The sequence below is a fragment of the Vicugna pacos genome, chromosome 19 (assembly GCF_048564905.1).
Source record: "Vicugna pacos chromosome 19, VicPac4, whole genome shotgun sequence".
Taxonomy (NCBI): domain Eukaryota; kingdom Metazoa; phylum Chordata; class Mammalia; order Artiodactyla; family Camelidae; genus Vicugna; species Vicugna pacos.
This window is the reverse complement of record NC_133005.1, coordinates 2,214,530-2,231,633: the sequence shown is the minus strand read 5'-3', so window position 1 is coordinate 2,231,633 and position 17,104 is coordinate 2,214,530. Positions and strand designations below refer to the sequence as shown.

The following is a 17,104-nucleotide window of genomic DNA, read 5'->3' as shown; positions in this document are numbered from 1 at the left end:
GTAGATGACTGGGTTCAGCCAGCTTATGTAACGAAGGAAGGAAAAATGAATTTACCTCCTTGTGTCATCAGTCTGGAATTGATAGCAAAGGTTAGATTGACGCCCCTGGCCCCCTTGCCTTACTTTGTATTTTAAGCTGCAGTGTTTCCTACTTTGGAAGCTAAATCCTGACGCAGCTCTGAGTATCGCCAAGCCCCCCGGAGCAGAGAGCCAGCGCGAGCTCTCCGGGGCACCTCGTCGACTGTCGTTGTCTCCTTAGAAATCCCTGTTTTCTCTCATTGTTTGCACTACTCAGCATCATTACTAACGGGAGGAAGTATTTCTCTGGAGTTCTGAGTCACAGGCTACCATGTGAAGCCTTGAGGGGCTGCGTGGTCCTCGAGTTGGCGGGCATAGGGTCCTCGCACCTTGGGCCTGTGTGACCCTCGTCCCCACCCTGTCTGCAGCAGGCTGGCTGGAGCATCTCCATGTGCTCCCGTGGCTCCCGTCTCTCCCCTCACTCCTTTCATACCTGTGGGTTGGCGGGGCTACGCCGTGCGGCTTTTACCCGCTTCATTCCTCACTGTCCTTCTTTCTGAAGAAGTCTGGGCCTGCCATGCCGCAGACCTCAAGGCCGGAGCCCTGCCTCAGTGCAGCGGGCATCCTGGCTGAGGCTTCTGGGCTGTTCCAGGAGAATGTCTGAACTGTGTGAGCTCCCCTAGCAGAACGTGCACTCTTGCCCCCAGAGAGCCTGAAGCCAGGGCCGTTTGGTGCAGGCAGCTCCGTCCTGCCCCCCCCGAGCAGCTGCTGTAACCTCCCTGGACGCTGTGGCCCGGCTCGGGCAGCTCTTCAGCTGAGAAGCCTAGACTGACACTAGCCTGTACCTCGTGGCTGAAGTTTCTCTAAGTGTTCTTGTGCCACTTTCAGTGAACACATGAAAAATTGCTCACTACTGTCTACTTTCAAGGCTGCAGCTATGTTCTGTTCAGCCTGTGCAACGTTTTAACTTCTAAAAGCACAAGTCCGGCAAAGCTTGGCCACTTTCCCTGCTGGCAGCCATTGGCTGAGGCCAGAGGACAGCTGTCCCCACTGGACTGGGCACGAGGTCTCCAGCAGGCTGCAGGTCAGCCCTCCCACTGCTCCCCGAGCTGGGTCACATCTGTCAAATGCATGCGGCCCCAGAGTGCCCACACTTCCAGACCTGCCCTGTCCAGCCTGTTCACAGAGCCTGTGTACCCGAGCCCTTCTTCCTTTGGTTCTGCACAGGCTGCAGTCTTTAACCTCTCCTGGTTATATTTTTAACCAAACTTTAATTTTGTTTTCCCTTTTTGTTTCATCTCAGTCCTTCACGTGTTACTCTGTGCGGCTCTTCTGACCAGACGCTCTGGGCGCCGGCTGCTGGGGGTCCCTCCTGCTGCCCCGCGCAGTGTTCGCTCCTCCAGCTGAGCGCACTGACGCTGTTCCTCTGCAACTCCACTCTGCCCTCGCACCTCACAGGACGGGAGGTGGGGCAGGCGACGGGCCTGGGTTTTGCCAGCCTTTACTACTTGGGTCAGGGCAGCCACATCCCAGACAAAGGCGCCAGGGCCCTGCTTGGAGAGGGGCCCCAGGAGGTTCAAGGACCGAGTGCCGGTGCGGAGCCGCGGTTGGGAAGGGCGTCAGAGCGGGCGGGTGGGGGGAGCTTTCTCCCTCCAAACTCCTGTACCATTGAAAGCAGACTCGGCAGCCTTGACGGGCAGCCCGTGAAAGGGTCCACATCCTTCAAGAAGGAACCAGCGTGGAAGGTGTGCGGGGCCTGCCTTCTGGGCACGTGGCCCCTGTGCTGGCTAGCTCCCTCCCAGTCTTCCCTCCGGGGCTCAGACCAGTAACGAGACAGTCTTATATTTGAACGGCATACGGACTCCCCCTGTCTGAAATCACCTCACAACCACTAGCTTGATATTTTTCACAAAAATCCTCTCCTGAAAATAAATAGCACGTGTTTCCCTGGTTTCTGAGAAGCTGAGGGCTGGCTCCCTGGAGTCAGATGATTTACCTGAGGCAGTGGACAGAGGCCACCCCAGCTCCGCCCACCAGGAGACTTGGTTTGTCAAGGAGCTGCTTTTTTTTTTCCTTTCTTTCTTTTTAAAAAAGCTCTTTCTATCTTTGCTACCTTTTCCTTGACCAAACAAATTTAACTGAATGTGGAAATGGCAGAAGGTCACTAAGGCCTGGCCTTGTGTCCTGAGAGCTAAAACACTGTTTGGTTGATCTCTAGAAAATAAAAACAAAACGGCATTTTTACCTCTTGAACAGTGCTCCTTTACCTTTTTAGAATTCAGACACTCCATCTTTGATTTTATTAATACCTTCTCCGTGCTCCCAGAATCACGTGATGAGGAGTCTGAGGTGGCAGCTGGGGAGTGGCGGGACGCCGCCCCGCTGAGACACCGCGGCTGGAGACACCGCCTGTCCTGGGCCCGCCCCCGGCAGGCGTGCAGAGAAGGCACTCAGGGCAGCGCTTCCCCTTCTGCACGTGCTGCCTCTGGTGTTTTCTAAACTGCATTTTCAAAATGCTAATTCCACGGTACACTGATTTCACAATCCAGCAACGTTAAAAAAAAAAAGGTTGCCTTAGGGTTTAGTATAGTCAGAGGGAAAGAGTACCTGTTTTGTACATATTTTAATTACATAGCATTTCCCACTCCAAAATGCGATGCTCACTTTAAATGCTTATTTTTGTCTTGATCTTTCTCAGAAGGGCAGGGTAAGTTGTATTTTCATTCTTAAGTGTGATGGTAGTTTTACTCCAGTAATTAGGGGTTCGTGGTTAAGGTCTTAAGTTGAGCCAGCAAAAGCAGGAGGGCAGCCGACAGCCAGCGCCCCGTGCTGACCGCAGGAGCCCTTTGTCTGTGCCCACGGATGCTGCCTCGCTGGGTGCGTCTCTGCTGAAGCTCTGCCTCTCTGCCCTCCGTTCCACTAGGGCGTCCCTGGGACTCGGGCAGTGGGGACGCTTGCGCCACCCGCGGCTGTCACGGGACTTCTATTTCCTGCTTTTCCCAGCGGTCTTTCCTATTCTGAGAGCGGGCCGCGGGGTCTGTGGGTTGTTTCCGTTGACATGCAGAGGTTTTAGGGTGGATGTAGTCCTGCTTGTCTGTCTGGTTGACTGTGCTTTTGGGGTTGCATCCAAGAAATCCTGCCCAGTCCAGCGTCCTGAAGCTTTTCTCCTATGTTTTTCCCTCTAGTTTTAGGTCTTACCTTTAAGTCTTGAATCCTTCCTGAGTTGATTCTTGTGGATGATGGAAGGTTGGGGTCCACCTTCCTCCTGTTGCACATCGGGCGTCCAGTTTTCTGTGCCTTTTTCTGATCTGTAGAAACGAAAGCCTACCAGATGTTGAAGCTGTCTACCCTTCAGGACGGCGCACGCCAAACTGAAGACAGGCTCCAGAAGGCGGAGGCCTCTGTGCCGCCACTGCCAGGTAAGCAGGCGGACAGGCCAGTGTCTGGGAGGCCGGGCTGCGGCCAGGGCTGCGTTCCCGTCAGGGGAGGTGCTCCCTGCGTTGTCGGGGAGGTGCTCCCTCTGGGAAGGTTTCTGGGCTTTGCTCTGTAACAGGCTGTCGCGGGGTCGCTTTTCCAGTCCTTGACAAACAGGAGTTTGCAAGAGGCCTCCCTCCAGGGTGTGTGCTGGCGATGGCCTCACGGGCCCTTGGACTGTGCCAGCCATGTCCTGAGGGTGCCTTGACCCTGAGCGCCACAGGAGATGCCTCCAGTTCCTTCTCTTCACACATCTTCCAGTTTCTTAATCAGCAGCGGGGAGTGTCGTCTGGGCCTCCCCCGTCCCAGAATGCTGGGGGACTTGGCGTTCTTTAAATGGAAAGACTGTAAGTCCCAAGGAAAGCTCAGTTTTAAGCTTAAATGTAGTTCCTTCAATCTAGGATTTTTGTTTTTTAATTGTAATTTTCTTAGTTTTCTTGTATTTTGTGTTACATTTTCATTATTTTTCAGAGTTTTTATTACCTTCCATTTAGTAAAAGTTACTTCAGCTCCCTTTGTAAGTGGATTAATACAGAAGGAAGTACACTTTAACGACTTTCCTATTTTCATATAAACCACCGTGCTGGAATTTCACCCATCACAATGAACAGTGAATTCTTAATGTCACATAATTCCCAGTCCATATTCAGACTTCCCAGTTGCCTCCAAGATGTCTTCATCAGAGATTGTTTTTTGAAAGGGCATACTTGGGTACAGCAGACTTCGCTGCCTGTCCTTGGCGAGCTGTTTCCTGGGCAGCACCAGTGCTAGAATTAGTTGCTGCAAAATTCAGTTACTTTGGTGGCTTTGAGGGTTCAGGGAGCCTCTGCACATTCAAGAGAAGCCCCCGGGAGGGCTGGCCACGGCGGTGGTGGTTATTTCAACTCCTCAAGCAGGAGACCTGGTAGTTTGTTAAGGTACAAATGGGCTCTGCCCAATGGAGGTCTGCATCGCGCTGGGAAGACGCAGCCCTTGTGAGCCCTTCCCTGTTTGCTCTCATCACCTTCTTCACATTTGAGTCACAGAATCAGTCCAGAGGGGTGTCAGAGTGTTTATCCAACCCCCTAACTTACCAGTTGGCCTCGCTCAGAGCATTACAGCCTGCTAGCAGGCACATGCGGTTTGGAAGGTGGCGCTGCAAACCCACTTGGTGAGACCAGCTCAGAGGGTGGTGTAGTCCCTCGGCCGCGCATCAGAAACTGCAACACTGATAACATGCTGACAGTCCACCTGCTTGTCTGCTAACTTACCCGTGTGAAGTGATGCACACAGTGCGGGTTCTGCAGCCAGGCGCCCCGAGGTTCCGGCCCCTTAGTCCTCACTCAGAATTACACCATGTGCTTCGCAAGGTTCCAGACTCCCCAGCGCTGGGCTTAGATGTGCTTCTGATCGTGTTGGCTGTCGTTGAAGTTCGATGCTGCCCTGGAGTTTATCTGGCATTTGGTCACGCGTCCCTTTTTTATTCTCGCCCACGCCCTGATCCTCAGGACTTCGCTGAGCCCCACAGAGAAGCAGGAAGTGGGCTGGGAGGGCCGCAGCAGGGCTGAACTTCTCCCAGAGTCACAGGCAGGGCTGGGTGTGCACTCTGAACCCGGAGCCCCCAGTCTAGCCGCCATCAGGGAAGTACACGTTCCAGCTCCTGTCTGTGCCAGACGCTGGGTCTCTGGCTCTGCACCTGTCCCTGCGGAGAGCCACTTTGTCCTCGTGTCTGAAAAGACCTGGTCTTGTTAAGGGGGTGCAGACCTTCCTGGGGCCGAACATGGACACGTTGTTAAGAGAACGGCTTTGCTGCAGAGGTTGCATGCAGGCCGGCGGGGCACGGGTTAGGAGCCCAGCAGCTGCGTTTTGCCAAGATGCTCATGCGTCTCTATCTGAGATCCTGGCTGCCCACCCGTTAAGAATCAGCCTTGTGGCAGAAACATCCAAGGCTGAGGGCACCCAGGACACAGAGGTCAGGTGTTGCCTGCTCGCTGGGAGCACCATGGGGACAGCCTGGGTCCCCGGCTCCAGGGAAAGGGGTGGACAGTACATCTTCCCCGCCATCCTGTCCAGGCTGGTCAGAGGTGGCCTTGGTGGTTTTCAGTGGAGACTTGTTCTCTGCAAGAGAGGAAAACAAGAGGCTTGGGCAGAGGGGCTTCAGGATGGGTGGGCTGTAACCGTCATCTGGAGGGGTCGGTTATCTCCGAGACCCGGTCCCCAGCTCCCGGTGTCTGGGCAGCGTCGGGCAGCCAGAGCCTGGTGCCGCAGGACAGCCACGTGCCCACACGGGTCTTGGCCATTTGAGGCAGTGCCCTTTGAATGGGTTGATTTCCTACTTTTTGTGGCTTCTGTGTAGGCCTCACAGGAAAGCCCCCTTCCTTCCCATCTCCGCCAGCGTGGCCTTCCTCAGCCTTGGAGGCGCCTGGCTTTCGGTAAACAGCTCATCCCCTGTTGACGTTTGTTTCACAAGTTCCCGGGAGGCCGCGGCGGGGGGAGCCACGGCCCCGCTCACTCTCCACGTTTGTGCTCATCACAGGTTTGAACGCTGGCAGCAGGACGTTCCGGACAAAGACAGCTCGCAAAACCGCCTCGGAAGCTAGCTTTTCATCTAGCGAAGGGAGCCCTTTGTCAAGGTAAAGTCGTGCGGGCCTTTCTGAACAGCGGCCCCAAGATGAGAAATGTCACTTCTCCGTGAACTACACTCTGGCTGGTGTTATGTTGTTGTATGACTCGATGGAAGGTTACCGTTTGGGTTTTTGTTTCTCTGAAATGACAGTTGAAACTTCAGTCTACCTTTGAAAATATTTGCACCAGGGCCAAGTATTGTCTTGCAGCTGCTGTTTCCTTGGTTTAAGACTCAGTTGACACCTCAGTGAACCACAAATTAGCGTCTACAGCTGCTCCCAGTAGGGCCTCTTAGAAAGCACACAATGGAGGGTGTCAGGCAGGGCAGGGAGACGTGGCTCCAGAGAAAGGAAGTGGCCTGTTCTTTGGGAGACGCGGATATGTGCACAAGCCGTTGCTGGGCACTTGCTTTGTGCTCCGCGCTTTTACCAAGCATTTGGGCTGGGTGGTTCTTTCCCTTTGTGATACTTTCTTGCTTATTGTCCATAAGGAGCAAAATTTCTCTTTTTGCATTTGTTGAACTGTAGCAGATCTTGTAAGTTTTCGAGCCCTAACAGGGGAGTCGAGGGCTAGATTTGTCATTGGGGTGAAATGCCACGCCACGGCGTTGAGTCACGTGGGGAGAATTTATGGCTGTGGAAAGCGGCAGTCGTTGGTGAAACAGCTACCTTTCTGCGTTGGGCTAAGTGTCATTTAAGATAGCACAGGTCTGCATTTGTAGTAAGATTTCTCCTCAAAAGATGTCTTTAGGTGATTGTGTTACATTTGAATTAACTGCTCACCCCGATGAAATTTTAAAACAGGAACTTTACATTTCTGATGTCCAGTAAGGTAAAATTATTTGTTCAGAAATGTGTTTTTACAATGGAAAAAATTTTCAGTTTCATTTATGTTTTGAAAAACATTACAGTATTTTCAGGACCTGGAATACATTTAAATGAGATCAATTCTTTGAAATTAAGTTCTTGCTTTCAGAAACCTGGTAAGTTTGATTTTAGGGAACTACTTAATTTTGGAAATTATTTTTAAGATCTGGGTTGTCATCTCTGTTTCTGAAGGAAGTGAGGGTGCGTTCGGGGCAGGAGGCGCTAAAGCGAGGCGCTAAAGCGCAGCATTGCTCATGGCTGTGCCAGATGCAGGGTCGACGGCTGCTGCAGGGACCTGCAGGAAACAAACTCCACAGGAAGTTTCAGGGTTTGATGTCGCCGTTTGGTTTAGTAACACATCCCTTTTGTTTTTAAAGATTGTTAGAAGTGTTTGTTTCCTTTATATTTTTGAAGCACTAAAAAAACCCAGTTCTTCTTAAACCTTTTAAATATATATTCTTTGGGCAAGCTTCAGTACACTCAGCAAGCAGTCGGATTCTGTAGAACGTGTTCTCAGTCTGATCATTTCGCGTCTTGCATTTATATTCTATTATGAAATCAAACTTTTTTCCCCTTCAGTTTGAGGCGGGGGCCTTTTGTTAGTCCTGTTGTTTCTGCATGAAATTAATTTCCTGAATCACAGGTAATAACATCATCCCTTTTAAGGGAAAAAAAAGCCTTTAAGCAACCCGTGGTTCTGGGTGCGCCGCAGAGCCCCGGGCGTGGGGTGCGTGGGTTCGGCGCTCTGCGTGTCGCCTCCTGGGCCTCGTGCCGGGCTCCGTGGTGGTCGCCACCCTGGGCTGTGGAGAGCCGGGCTCTGCCGCCTGCGCCTAAATTCACTGCAATTTCGTAGCGGCTTACGTGCAAGGCTCCCACGTCCCGCAGTCACTCCTCGTGCTTTATTGCTTTTACAAGTGGTCTCGAAACCCAGTACTTGAGAATAAACATGGCAGTGCGGTGCTGCCGCAGCACTTCTACGAATTCTTCTTTGCTCTGTTTTGTCAGTGAGCTGATGAGCAACCTCAAAAAAAAAGACCCTGCTGGACCTTAAAAAAAAAATGGCTTCCTCTGATGTCCTGGAGACCATAATTATGATGTGCTAGTTAAGCCCAAACTACAGCTGAGGGATTTTACTTTAAAGCAGCGGCTTGGGCGCAAAAATGCATTTATAGCTCTTTGTCTGCACCTCATTATGTGTGGGCCTGATTCATTAAGTAATTGGTTTGCAGTTGTTTACATGAGTATTAAGGCCTTCCTTTCAGCCGCCTTTGAGAGATACATTGTGCAAATGTTGCCTGCGATGAATGCAGAATGAGGGCCCGAGGGTCCGTCCTATTGGCTAAACAGTGCGCTCTGTTGAAAAGCCAGAGAAAGGGATTGGTGCTGCTTTGCATAGCAATGACTTTCTTAATAAGCGTTACAGATTAATACACACCAGCTATAAAAGATGCAAAGAGATACTCTTAGCACATTTATCCCTGCTCATTTCATTGTGATGGTGGTGGGGTCCCGGTGCTTTCATATTCCCTCTGCCGGAGCCGCGGCCTCCATGCATGAGCCGGAACAGAATCCGGTGTTTATTGTATTATAAATCATGGGCAAGTAGGCAGATCGGCAACAGTTTATTATTAAAGATTCTTTCAGTGTAAATCTTTTTCCACCATTGTCTTTGCTTCAGCAAAATCATTTTGTGGTTGAGTGGGGATGAAAGGATGTAGGAAGGAGTGAGTCCTAATAGGACGCGGCTCTCAGAGTAAAGCCCACTTGTCCCCTTTTGTTCAGGGTGCATGCCAGAGCTTCCTCCCCTGCAGACACTGCCTCCCGCGCCTTCCCGGGAAGCCGCCTCACCCTCCCCATCCATTTGTTCAGCGGACAGTGTATTTTAGCCGCCAGTTTTCTGGCTTGGATCAAATGATGTTTCACCAAAAGGAAAGGATGTGCTTGCAGCCTGACTGGGGAAGAGGTAGAAGAGGCACCCTGCCCCCTACACCCTGGGGGCCGCCGTGGGTGGCCTTCGGGGCAGCCCTGCAGCCACGGGAGCGGCCAGCGGAGGGCGCCAGGCTGCAGCCAGTGCTCGCCGTCTCTCCTCCCCCAGCCCGTGTGCCATTTCCCCGGGGAAATGTGAAGATCACTAGGAACCAGCAGTCCCAAGAAATAAAAATGAGGTCTTCCTGCAAGTCCTCTGGGTTCTAATATAAAAGCCCCATCTCTGTCTCTGGCTTAGCAAATCTACATTCTCCATAAATTCTCCCAATTTAGCAGCTTCTTAAGTATTCCACACGTTTCTTGCCATAAGCCCGCCTACTTTATTTTTTCTACTCCAAGCTCAAAAGAACAGTCTCTGGTTTGATAGCTGAAGGGGAGGAGTAAAGTTCCCTGAAAATGGCACCTGCAGGACCCCCGGCCAGCCACCAGGGGGCACTCAGACTGTGTCAAACTGTCCTCGACCTGGCCGGCCTCTGACACTTCAAAGGGAGGGTTCAGAGGTCTGTTGGCGCACTTGTTGGGATTTTTTTTTGAATTTTTAAATTTTTTTTTTTGCCTTGTATTTTTCAGACACACGTCTGTTTAGAAGAAAATTCTAGCAGAAGATGCTATGAGACATTTTAATTCTGATTGTACCTAGCAGTCAAAATCATTAAAAGTTACAGAATTCAGTGTAGAGCCCACATCTGGAAGGTTAGTTATTATTTTCAGGCCTCTAACAAGAGCCTCGAACCCACTGTCCCCAGCACCACATACCGAGTTCCCCGCAGGGCTCTCGGCGTCTCGACGGACGTGGCCTCAAAGCCACGGCAGCTTGGCATGCGTGTGGGTGGCCTGTAGCTACTGCCTTCCTTCAGAAATGCAGGGGAAGGGCGCAGCTCAAGTGCTAGGGCGCACGCTCAGCACCCAAGAGGTCCCAGGTCCAGTGCCCCGTACCTCCTCCAAGCAGAAATCAATGAAGAAACCTGACTGCTTCCCCCTCCCCAGCTCGGAGGCAGCCCATGCGCTGCAGCCCCAGGACCCTCCGCTCGCCTGGCCGCCCGGCTGCCCAGCCTCGGCCTCAGCCTCGCACTCGCGCAGCCTGCTGCTCGGGGGCTTTTCTCTGTCAGTGGTGCTCGGTCACCGCTGCACTTTGAGTGTGTGATCATCAGTGTCCGGTCCTGCTGTCCACAGAAGCGTTCTTCTTTATAAAAGCCAGGTGCACGAGAGCCTTCGCCTCTGCAGAGTCAGGTACCCCGGCGGAGGACCTGTATCCCATCGCGCTACCCACATGAGTTGCGGGGGCCGGGGCACGTGCACACAGACATCAGCTTTGGTTCCATCCTGTCCGCACATGTTCTGCACCTCTGTTTTTTGGGAGCAGGACCTGGATGAGCACCCACCAGAGTGTCTTCGGGGTGCTGGCCTGCCCTCCATCCAGTCTGCCAGTGAAGGGATGTTTGTCTGCCTCCTGGCCCTGAGCTGGATGAGGGTGGGGGTGCCCCAGCACGTGTGGGGCCGGAATGTTACCCCCAGTTCTGCCACCATCAGTCCTCAGCCCTCCCCGCAGCCCCCTCTGCAGTGGCAGGTATGGTTTTGGTGTCTGTCCCCAACCCAAGCATGAGAGCCCTGAGGGCCGAGGTCAAGCACATCCTGTTTGTTGCTGCCACAGAGCACAGAGCCCGAGGCGTTGTCACCTTGTCACCTGTGTGGTATCTGAGGAGAGAAGGAGGGAGTGAACATGGAACCGCTGCCCCCTGAGTCCTTGCCCTGCTGGTGGGAGGCCTGGAGGGGGAGTTTCCCGCCCGCCCGAGTGCTTCTGTCCACCAGCTCCTGGAGGAGGAGGCTTCATGCAGCCCCAGCCTCACCTGTCCCTGGTCCCCTGCAACTGAGCCCCACCTTCTCCCAAGCAGGCTCGTACAGCCAGGCTGCTTCCCTGGCCCCCACTCCCCGCAGGGCCATGTCTGAGCCCTTTGGATGCTCCAAGGGGGCCTTTCTGCTGATTCACAGACCAACCTGCTCAGGAGGGGAACTTGCAGGGCCGAGGGAGTGGCCTTGGGCATGACAGCTCCCGGAAGCATCCACCCCCTGCCTCCTGCTTTACCGCTTCTCTGGGGGGGCGGAGACCATGGTTTGAACATGTGTTTTGTAAGCTTGCGTGAGCTGGGAAGAGCATCCCGTTCCACTCCCGCCCCACCCCGCCTAGCTCTGTGTGCTGAGACACATCCCTCAACCTCTCTGGACCCCACCACCCCCACCGTGAAGGCCCTGGCTCGATCCTCCAGACGCTCTCAGGTCTCTTCCTGGCTGCTTCTGTCTCACTTTCGTCTCTACGTGCTGCCCGCAGGCAGAACTGAATGCTAGCAGACGTCCTTGCCACCTTGCTTTGTACTCGTGTGGACCATTTCTATCGGTGGTGTTGGCCTTCTGTGCATAGAAAATGAACAGGTGACTGACGCTTACAACTTTGACTATTTTCTTTAGTGCCCAGGTCACTGGATCACGGCCCGGGCTGGGGGCCAGGCTTACCGTGAGACCTGCAGTGAGACCCTGGCCGCCCGCCTCCATGTGGGCAGCACAGACGAGGACAGAAGCGCTTGGCTGCGCGTCGCCCTAGCTCCTTATCAACAGCGAGGGAATTTACCAGCAGTTACCGAAATGCGTCACAAACTGAGACGGCTTGATGGACGGGCAGAGGGAAGACGTGACTGGGCCGGCGTGGCCCGCACTAACTGGAGCCTCTGACTGGCGGGCACGTGGGGCTCACTGGGCGGTGGAGGGGACACCACAGAGACCGCTGTCCTGCTGTGACGAGGCCAGGGATGCGCTAACACTGACTCAATCTGATCAGTTCTCTGTGCTCGTAGTGCAATAAGGCATCCAGGCTAATTACGTAAGCGTGTGGGGGAAATGCCCGCGTCTGCTCCCCTGGAGTCCAGCTGTCACCGCGACCGGCCAGTGCGGTGGGCTCCTCGGTCAATGCTCGGGCAGCACCCCGCGGCCGCGCTTCATGACGGCCCCGCAGTCCTGGGCCTGGGCCCTGCCTGGTCCCGTGCAGCCGCTGAGGCCGTGCTCACTTTCTGTGGTTGGGGAAAGGCCAAGAACAGCGCCGCACGACCCCTGAAGGTTACGTGAGAGTCAGATTTCAGTGTCGCCTGGACTAGGGTGGTGGTAACACAGCCTCACCTGTCCCTTCCTAGCTCATCCAGGGCTGGAGGTGTGGCAGGGACCGCTTGCCGTCCAGCTCTTCGCAGATGCGTCCCCGAGCTCGGGCAGGGGAGGTGCTCGGACCCCAGGCCCCGCTGACGGCTCTGTCCGCTCCACGGGAAGCTCTCACGCCACCCTTTGGGCCCCGCCTTGGCCTTCCACGTTCCGTGTGACGCAGAGGAAGAGGCGTTGACCTGGGAGTTGTGTGTGGTAAAGACCAGCCTTGAACTGCAGTGTCAGGTCGACTCCCAGAGACGGTCTCCCGAAGGGAAAAGAAGCCGCCCCGCAGGGGAGAGGGCGACGCAGGGAGTGCGCGGCAGCACCTTCCACCCTCCGCGCAGCGACCCCGTGTTTGCTTGTGGGAAGAAGCGTGAACAGCCTGACTGAGCTCACGTGGGAGCCGGGTTTCATCTGACCGAGGGGGCAGGTGCAGCTCAGGGGTGGAGCACGTGCCCAGCGGGCACGAGGTCCTGGGTTCTGTCCCCAGTGCCTTTATTTAAAAAATAAACCTAGTTACTCCCCCCAAAAAAAAGAAAAAGGGAAAACAAGCTAATTTTTTTTTTAAATTGACCAAATGCCTTCAGGCAAGGCCCGTGCACGGTGAGGGCCATCTGTCCACTCCGCACACTCTGAGCACCCACTGCATGCAAGCTCGGGCGCCGGGGGGGCTGCGATGCTGCGGTGCTGCTCCTGTGGGACAGATAGCCCGGGGAGGGTCACATGTCAGTGACACAAATGGCTGTGAAACAGCAACTTCGATGAGGACTCGGGAGTGAGGCCACACAGGAGGGTCCGACGAGGTCTGGGCATCAGCCTTGGACCCTGTCCAGGATTTAGTTCTTCTGCCAGAAGCGCAGGGGAGGCACTGAAGTGTTGTAAGCGAGGAGGCAGAGTGATGAGATTTGTGTTCCACAAGCCCGCTCTTGCTGCCGAGGGAAAGTGGGTCGCGGGGACCAGGGGGACGTGGTGTCACCCGTCAGGGACTGTCAGAACTGTCTGGCGAGAGATGCTGGCTTTGCGAGCGGGTGGGGTGGTGCACAGGGAAGAGGGAGGACCCTGGGAGGTGCTGGGGGTGGGCAGGGCCTCTGGTGGGGCAGAGGAGTGGCCCGGGGCTTGGGAGGGACTGGAGGGCGGGGGTCTGTCGGCTGAGACAGGAGAAGGGCCGTGGGTTGGGTGGTGGATGGGCGAGTCAGCCGGGAGGTGCCCTGGTGGCCGAGCAGAGTGAGCAGTGAGCTCTGGGCATGCTGTGCGCTCAGAGCCAGGGCTAGGGGCCCGGCGTGTGCTCGCCTGCCTCTGTCCCTCTGGGACGTCCTCGCCCGCTGTCACAGCAGAGTCTGGGGTGCCTTGCTTTCTCCGGGACCCCGAGGCCGCCCCATCCCCACAGAGGTGCACTGCGGGCCCTCCTGGCCGGGCATCTGCAGGAGCCTCCGGCCTCGGGGGTCCTGATGCCCGCGTGTTGCTTTTAACACCCAGGGGGGAAATGTAGAGTTCCTGGCCAGGTGGTGAGGCGCGTGTGCTGCTCCCCTGCCGCGCTCACGGTGAAGGTGCTAGCCTGTCTTTTTTCAGGACTCAGGTTGTGTCTTTATTTTACAGGCATGAAAACAAGAGGAAACCAACTACCAATTTAAAGTCTAAAGGTAAGAGAGCTAACTGGAGACCAGACTTTGATTTTGCGTTTTAACTGAAAGAGTGGTTTGTGGTGCGTGGGTCATCTGCACGCTTGTGGGCCGCAGCCTGCCTGTGTCACAGGCCCTCCAGCTCTCCTGTGGCGGGGCGGTGGCCTCAGAGGGGACAGGGGCTTCTCTGAGCACCGGTCTCCAGGGCCAGGGCTGTCTGAGGATGCTCGGGGCTGTGGACCACAGTGCAGGGCATCCTGGCCCCCACACCAGTGTGTTCCACCATGAAATGTCTCTCACCTCAGTCCCTGTCCTCCCTGCGAATGCCCCCGAGTACCCACTGCTCGTGACCTGCCGGCTCTTGCGGAAAACTCCCCCACCCTCCCCGCTCCCAGCTGCCCTCTCCTGGCTGGACACCCACCTCGGAAGCCCCATTGTCCTCCCTGCCCGCCCGGGGAAGAACAGCCAGTGCCCCGCCGCCTGCAAGGCCCCTGCCGGCGTCTTGTCCTCTTCGGGTCCAGCCATGGGCGCTTTCCCACTGCGCCACACTTGTGCCTCAGTGCCCTTGCTCCTGCTGTTCCTTCTCTGGGACAGCCCTTCCATCCAGGGAGCTCCTCTGCATCCCTCAGAGCCCTCCTTCCGTCCAGCGCTGGCTCTCCCCGGCTGCGCCTGGTCTCCCTCTCCTCCTGTCTCTTAGATCTTCTTCCCAACCCAGAGCACAGATTTGAGTCAGACACCCTGGGGGGACTCCTGGCTTGACCACCCCCTGTCGCTGTGATTGTGGCCAGTTACTTAACCTCTCGGCCTCAATTTTCTCAATAAAACAGAGACTTCGTACTCACCAGGTTGGGGCAAGGATTAAATGGGGTGTATGAAAAATCACCTCAGAGCTGGGCAGAGCCTGTGGGGCTGCAGTCACGGTGGTCAGTGTCGGACCGCCAGACCCCAGGCAGCTCAGAGCCCCCAAGGGCTTCCTGTGGCTGAAGGAGCCAGCTCAGCCCTCACGGGCGACCTGGAACCCAGGGAGCTGACCCCTGCTTGAGAACAACCCCAGCCAACCAGGGCTGGAGCTGGTGGATAAATGGCCCCCTTCCTTCCTCTCCTGCGGGAAGATTTGGGGAGAGTCCGCAGCCTCTCAGAGCCCCACCCCCACCCCCGCAGGACTGACCCCAGCTGTCCACTGCCTGCCCTGAGAGGGGCCTCTGTCTTCCCCGGGTCCCTATCCCATCATGGGCCCCAGGATCCCCTCCCAAGTAAACGTGTGTCTGTGGCACCCTCGCTGCTGCACCTCCCCACGACTTCCCTCCTCTCGGCTCTATTGAGGACGGAGGGGCGCAGTGAGGTGTCCGGGCTGATGGAGCCCCCAGGCCCCCTGCTTCCGAGTCCTGATCATGCCGTAGAGAGTTGAGCAGAAGGGAAAGAACATGCTCTGCCGAGCATTTTCCGTAACAAGGTGTAGACTACACAAAAATGGGCGCGTTTGTGCAGGGCTGAGCTGTGTTCCAGGCACGTCTGGGCAGGTGCGCCGCGTAGGGGCCTGGGAGGCCGGGCCAGGCCAGGGCTCCAGTGACCCGGTCGGGCTGCTGAAGCCAAGCTGGCCCACGTGCAGGGATGCTGACCAGTGTCCGGTTCCTCTTCCAGCCTTCTGGGGAGAGTCCGATGACAGCAACTCAGAAATCGAAGCTGCTTTACGTCCAAGAAACCGTGACACACCCACTGACGATTTTGATGATTTTTATGACTTATAAGCTGTAACACCTGTTGGAAATAAAGCCTTTCAGCAAACTAAAACCCTGTGTTCAGATGGAATGGTCGCCATAAACGTGTTCTTTTGTGTTTTCTAATTGTTAATTGGGACCATGTTACTATTCCAGTGAAATTTCATGGCATAAATATGAACTGGCACATTTGTTAAATGTTACCAAAAAGCACAGGGACGACCAGCCACAGCGCTCATCCATCTTAGGCTGGTTCCTTTGTAGAAACATTCATATGCAAATTCAGGGCCCAGAATGGCCACAACAGCCCTGAGAAAGCTGGAGGACTCACACGTGCCCGTTTTGAAACTTACTAAAAGGCCGCCGTGATTGAGAGCATGGTGCCGTGCACACATACATGGATCAGTGAAGCATTACTGATTTATATAGAGTCTAGAATTGATCATCCAGAAATCAAGTCTCACATTGATGGTCAATTAATTTTCAATAAGGATGCCAAGGCCATTCAGGGCGGGGAGAAGTGGTCTCTTCAACAAGTGATGCTGGGGACCCTGGGCGGCCTCGTGCAGAGGAAGGCAGGTGGAGCCCACCTCACACTGCGCTCAGACCGTAACTCAGCACATCAAGGACCTCAGTGTAAGAGCTAAGCTGTCAGACTCCTAGAGGGAAACGGGGGGAACCCCTTGTGACCCTGCACTGGGCGGTGGTTTCTCAGCAGAAACGACACCACTAGCAACAGAGAAAACACTGTCACGTTCCTGAGAACGAAGGAAAGACAGACAGGGTCACAAAGCAGGGGCCCGAAGGAGACGTGACAGCACAGTGAAATGTAGAGTCCTGGGTGGGATCCTTGAACCAAAAAATGGACGTTAATGGAAAAGTCGGTGAAACCCAAGTGAGTCTGGAGTTGAGTTGATAGTAACGTCCAGTGTCGGCTTCTTAGTGTAACACCCCCCAGATGTGCGGGACGAGAAAAACGTGCCTTTAGGGGACGCTGAAACCGGGTGGCACCTGCCACCTGCACACGGATTCCCCGTGCGCTTTCTGCGGCTGCTCTGTGAACCTGAAGTACGTACACACACGCGCGCGCAGCTAAAATGGAATGCGTTTTCTTTTTCCTTTTCGGTTACTTACCCAGTGACCCTGGTTTAAAATTTAAAGAGCTGCTAGAAAATTTCCTTTTACGATACATTGTAGGGAAGAGAAGAGAACTGACTTTAAAACTCTACTAAGCAAATGGCAGCGCCCAGGGCCGGGCGCCGGGCTGCATGCGGGGGCGCAGCTCCGGGGCCGCAGGGCCCATCTCTCAGGTGAGGGCCGCACCGCAGCCTGGCTTCACCACCTGCGTCTGCCTTTCACTCGGACGACCACCGCACTCGAGACTTCCAACACCAGATTTGGGGGCCAGGGGTTCCCACATCAGCCAGCTCTCTGACACCAGCTGCACGTCCCGCCGTTCAGGGCAGTCTGACCCCGGAGTTAGCGCCGACCCCACAGGTTCGCAGCTCAGGCCAGACTGACCCCACTCCAGGGGCCCCCAGGTCCCATCTTCTGTGCGACTGGCCCGCAAATGGGTCCCCACCGTCCCTCCTAGGGTTTGATAATTTGCTAGAATGGCTCATAGGACCCACTGAAA

At 55.1% G+C, this 17,104-nt stretch overlaps 1 protein-coding gene across 4 annotated transcripts in view; it reads left to right on the top strand.

The window, feature by feature from the left end:
• Positions 1-15,541, top strand: part of KIZ (kizuna centrosomal protein) — a 90,857-nt gene extending 75,316 nt beyond the window's left edge. For 3 of the 4 annotated variants that reach the window (XM_072943693.1, XM_072943691.1, XM_072943692.1), the window contains 4 exons: positions 3,333-3,437; positions 6,008-6,104; positions 13,728-13,771; positions 15,392-15,541. In XM_072943693.1, the coding sequence (XP_072799794.1) occupies positions 3,333-3,437; positions 6,008-6,104; positions 13,728-13,771; positions 15,392-15,498 (353 nt within the window). In that variant the 3' untranslated portion in view covers positions 15,499-15,541. The other variant, XM_072943694.1, reaches the window with a different exon arrangement.
• The last annotated feature ends 1,563 nt before the right edge of the window (positions 15,542-17,104 follow it).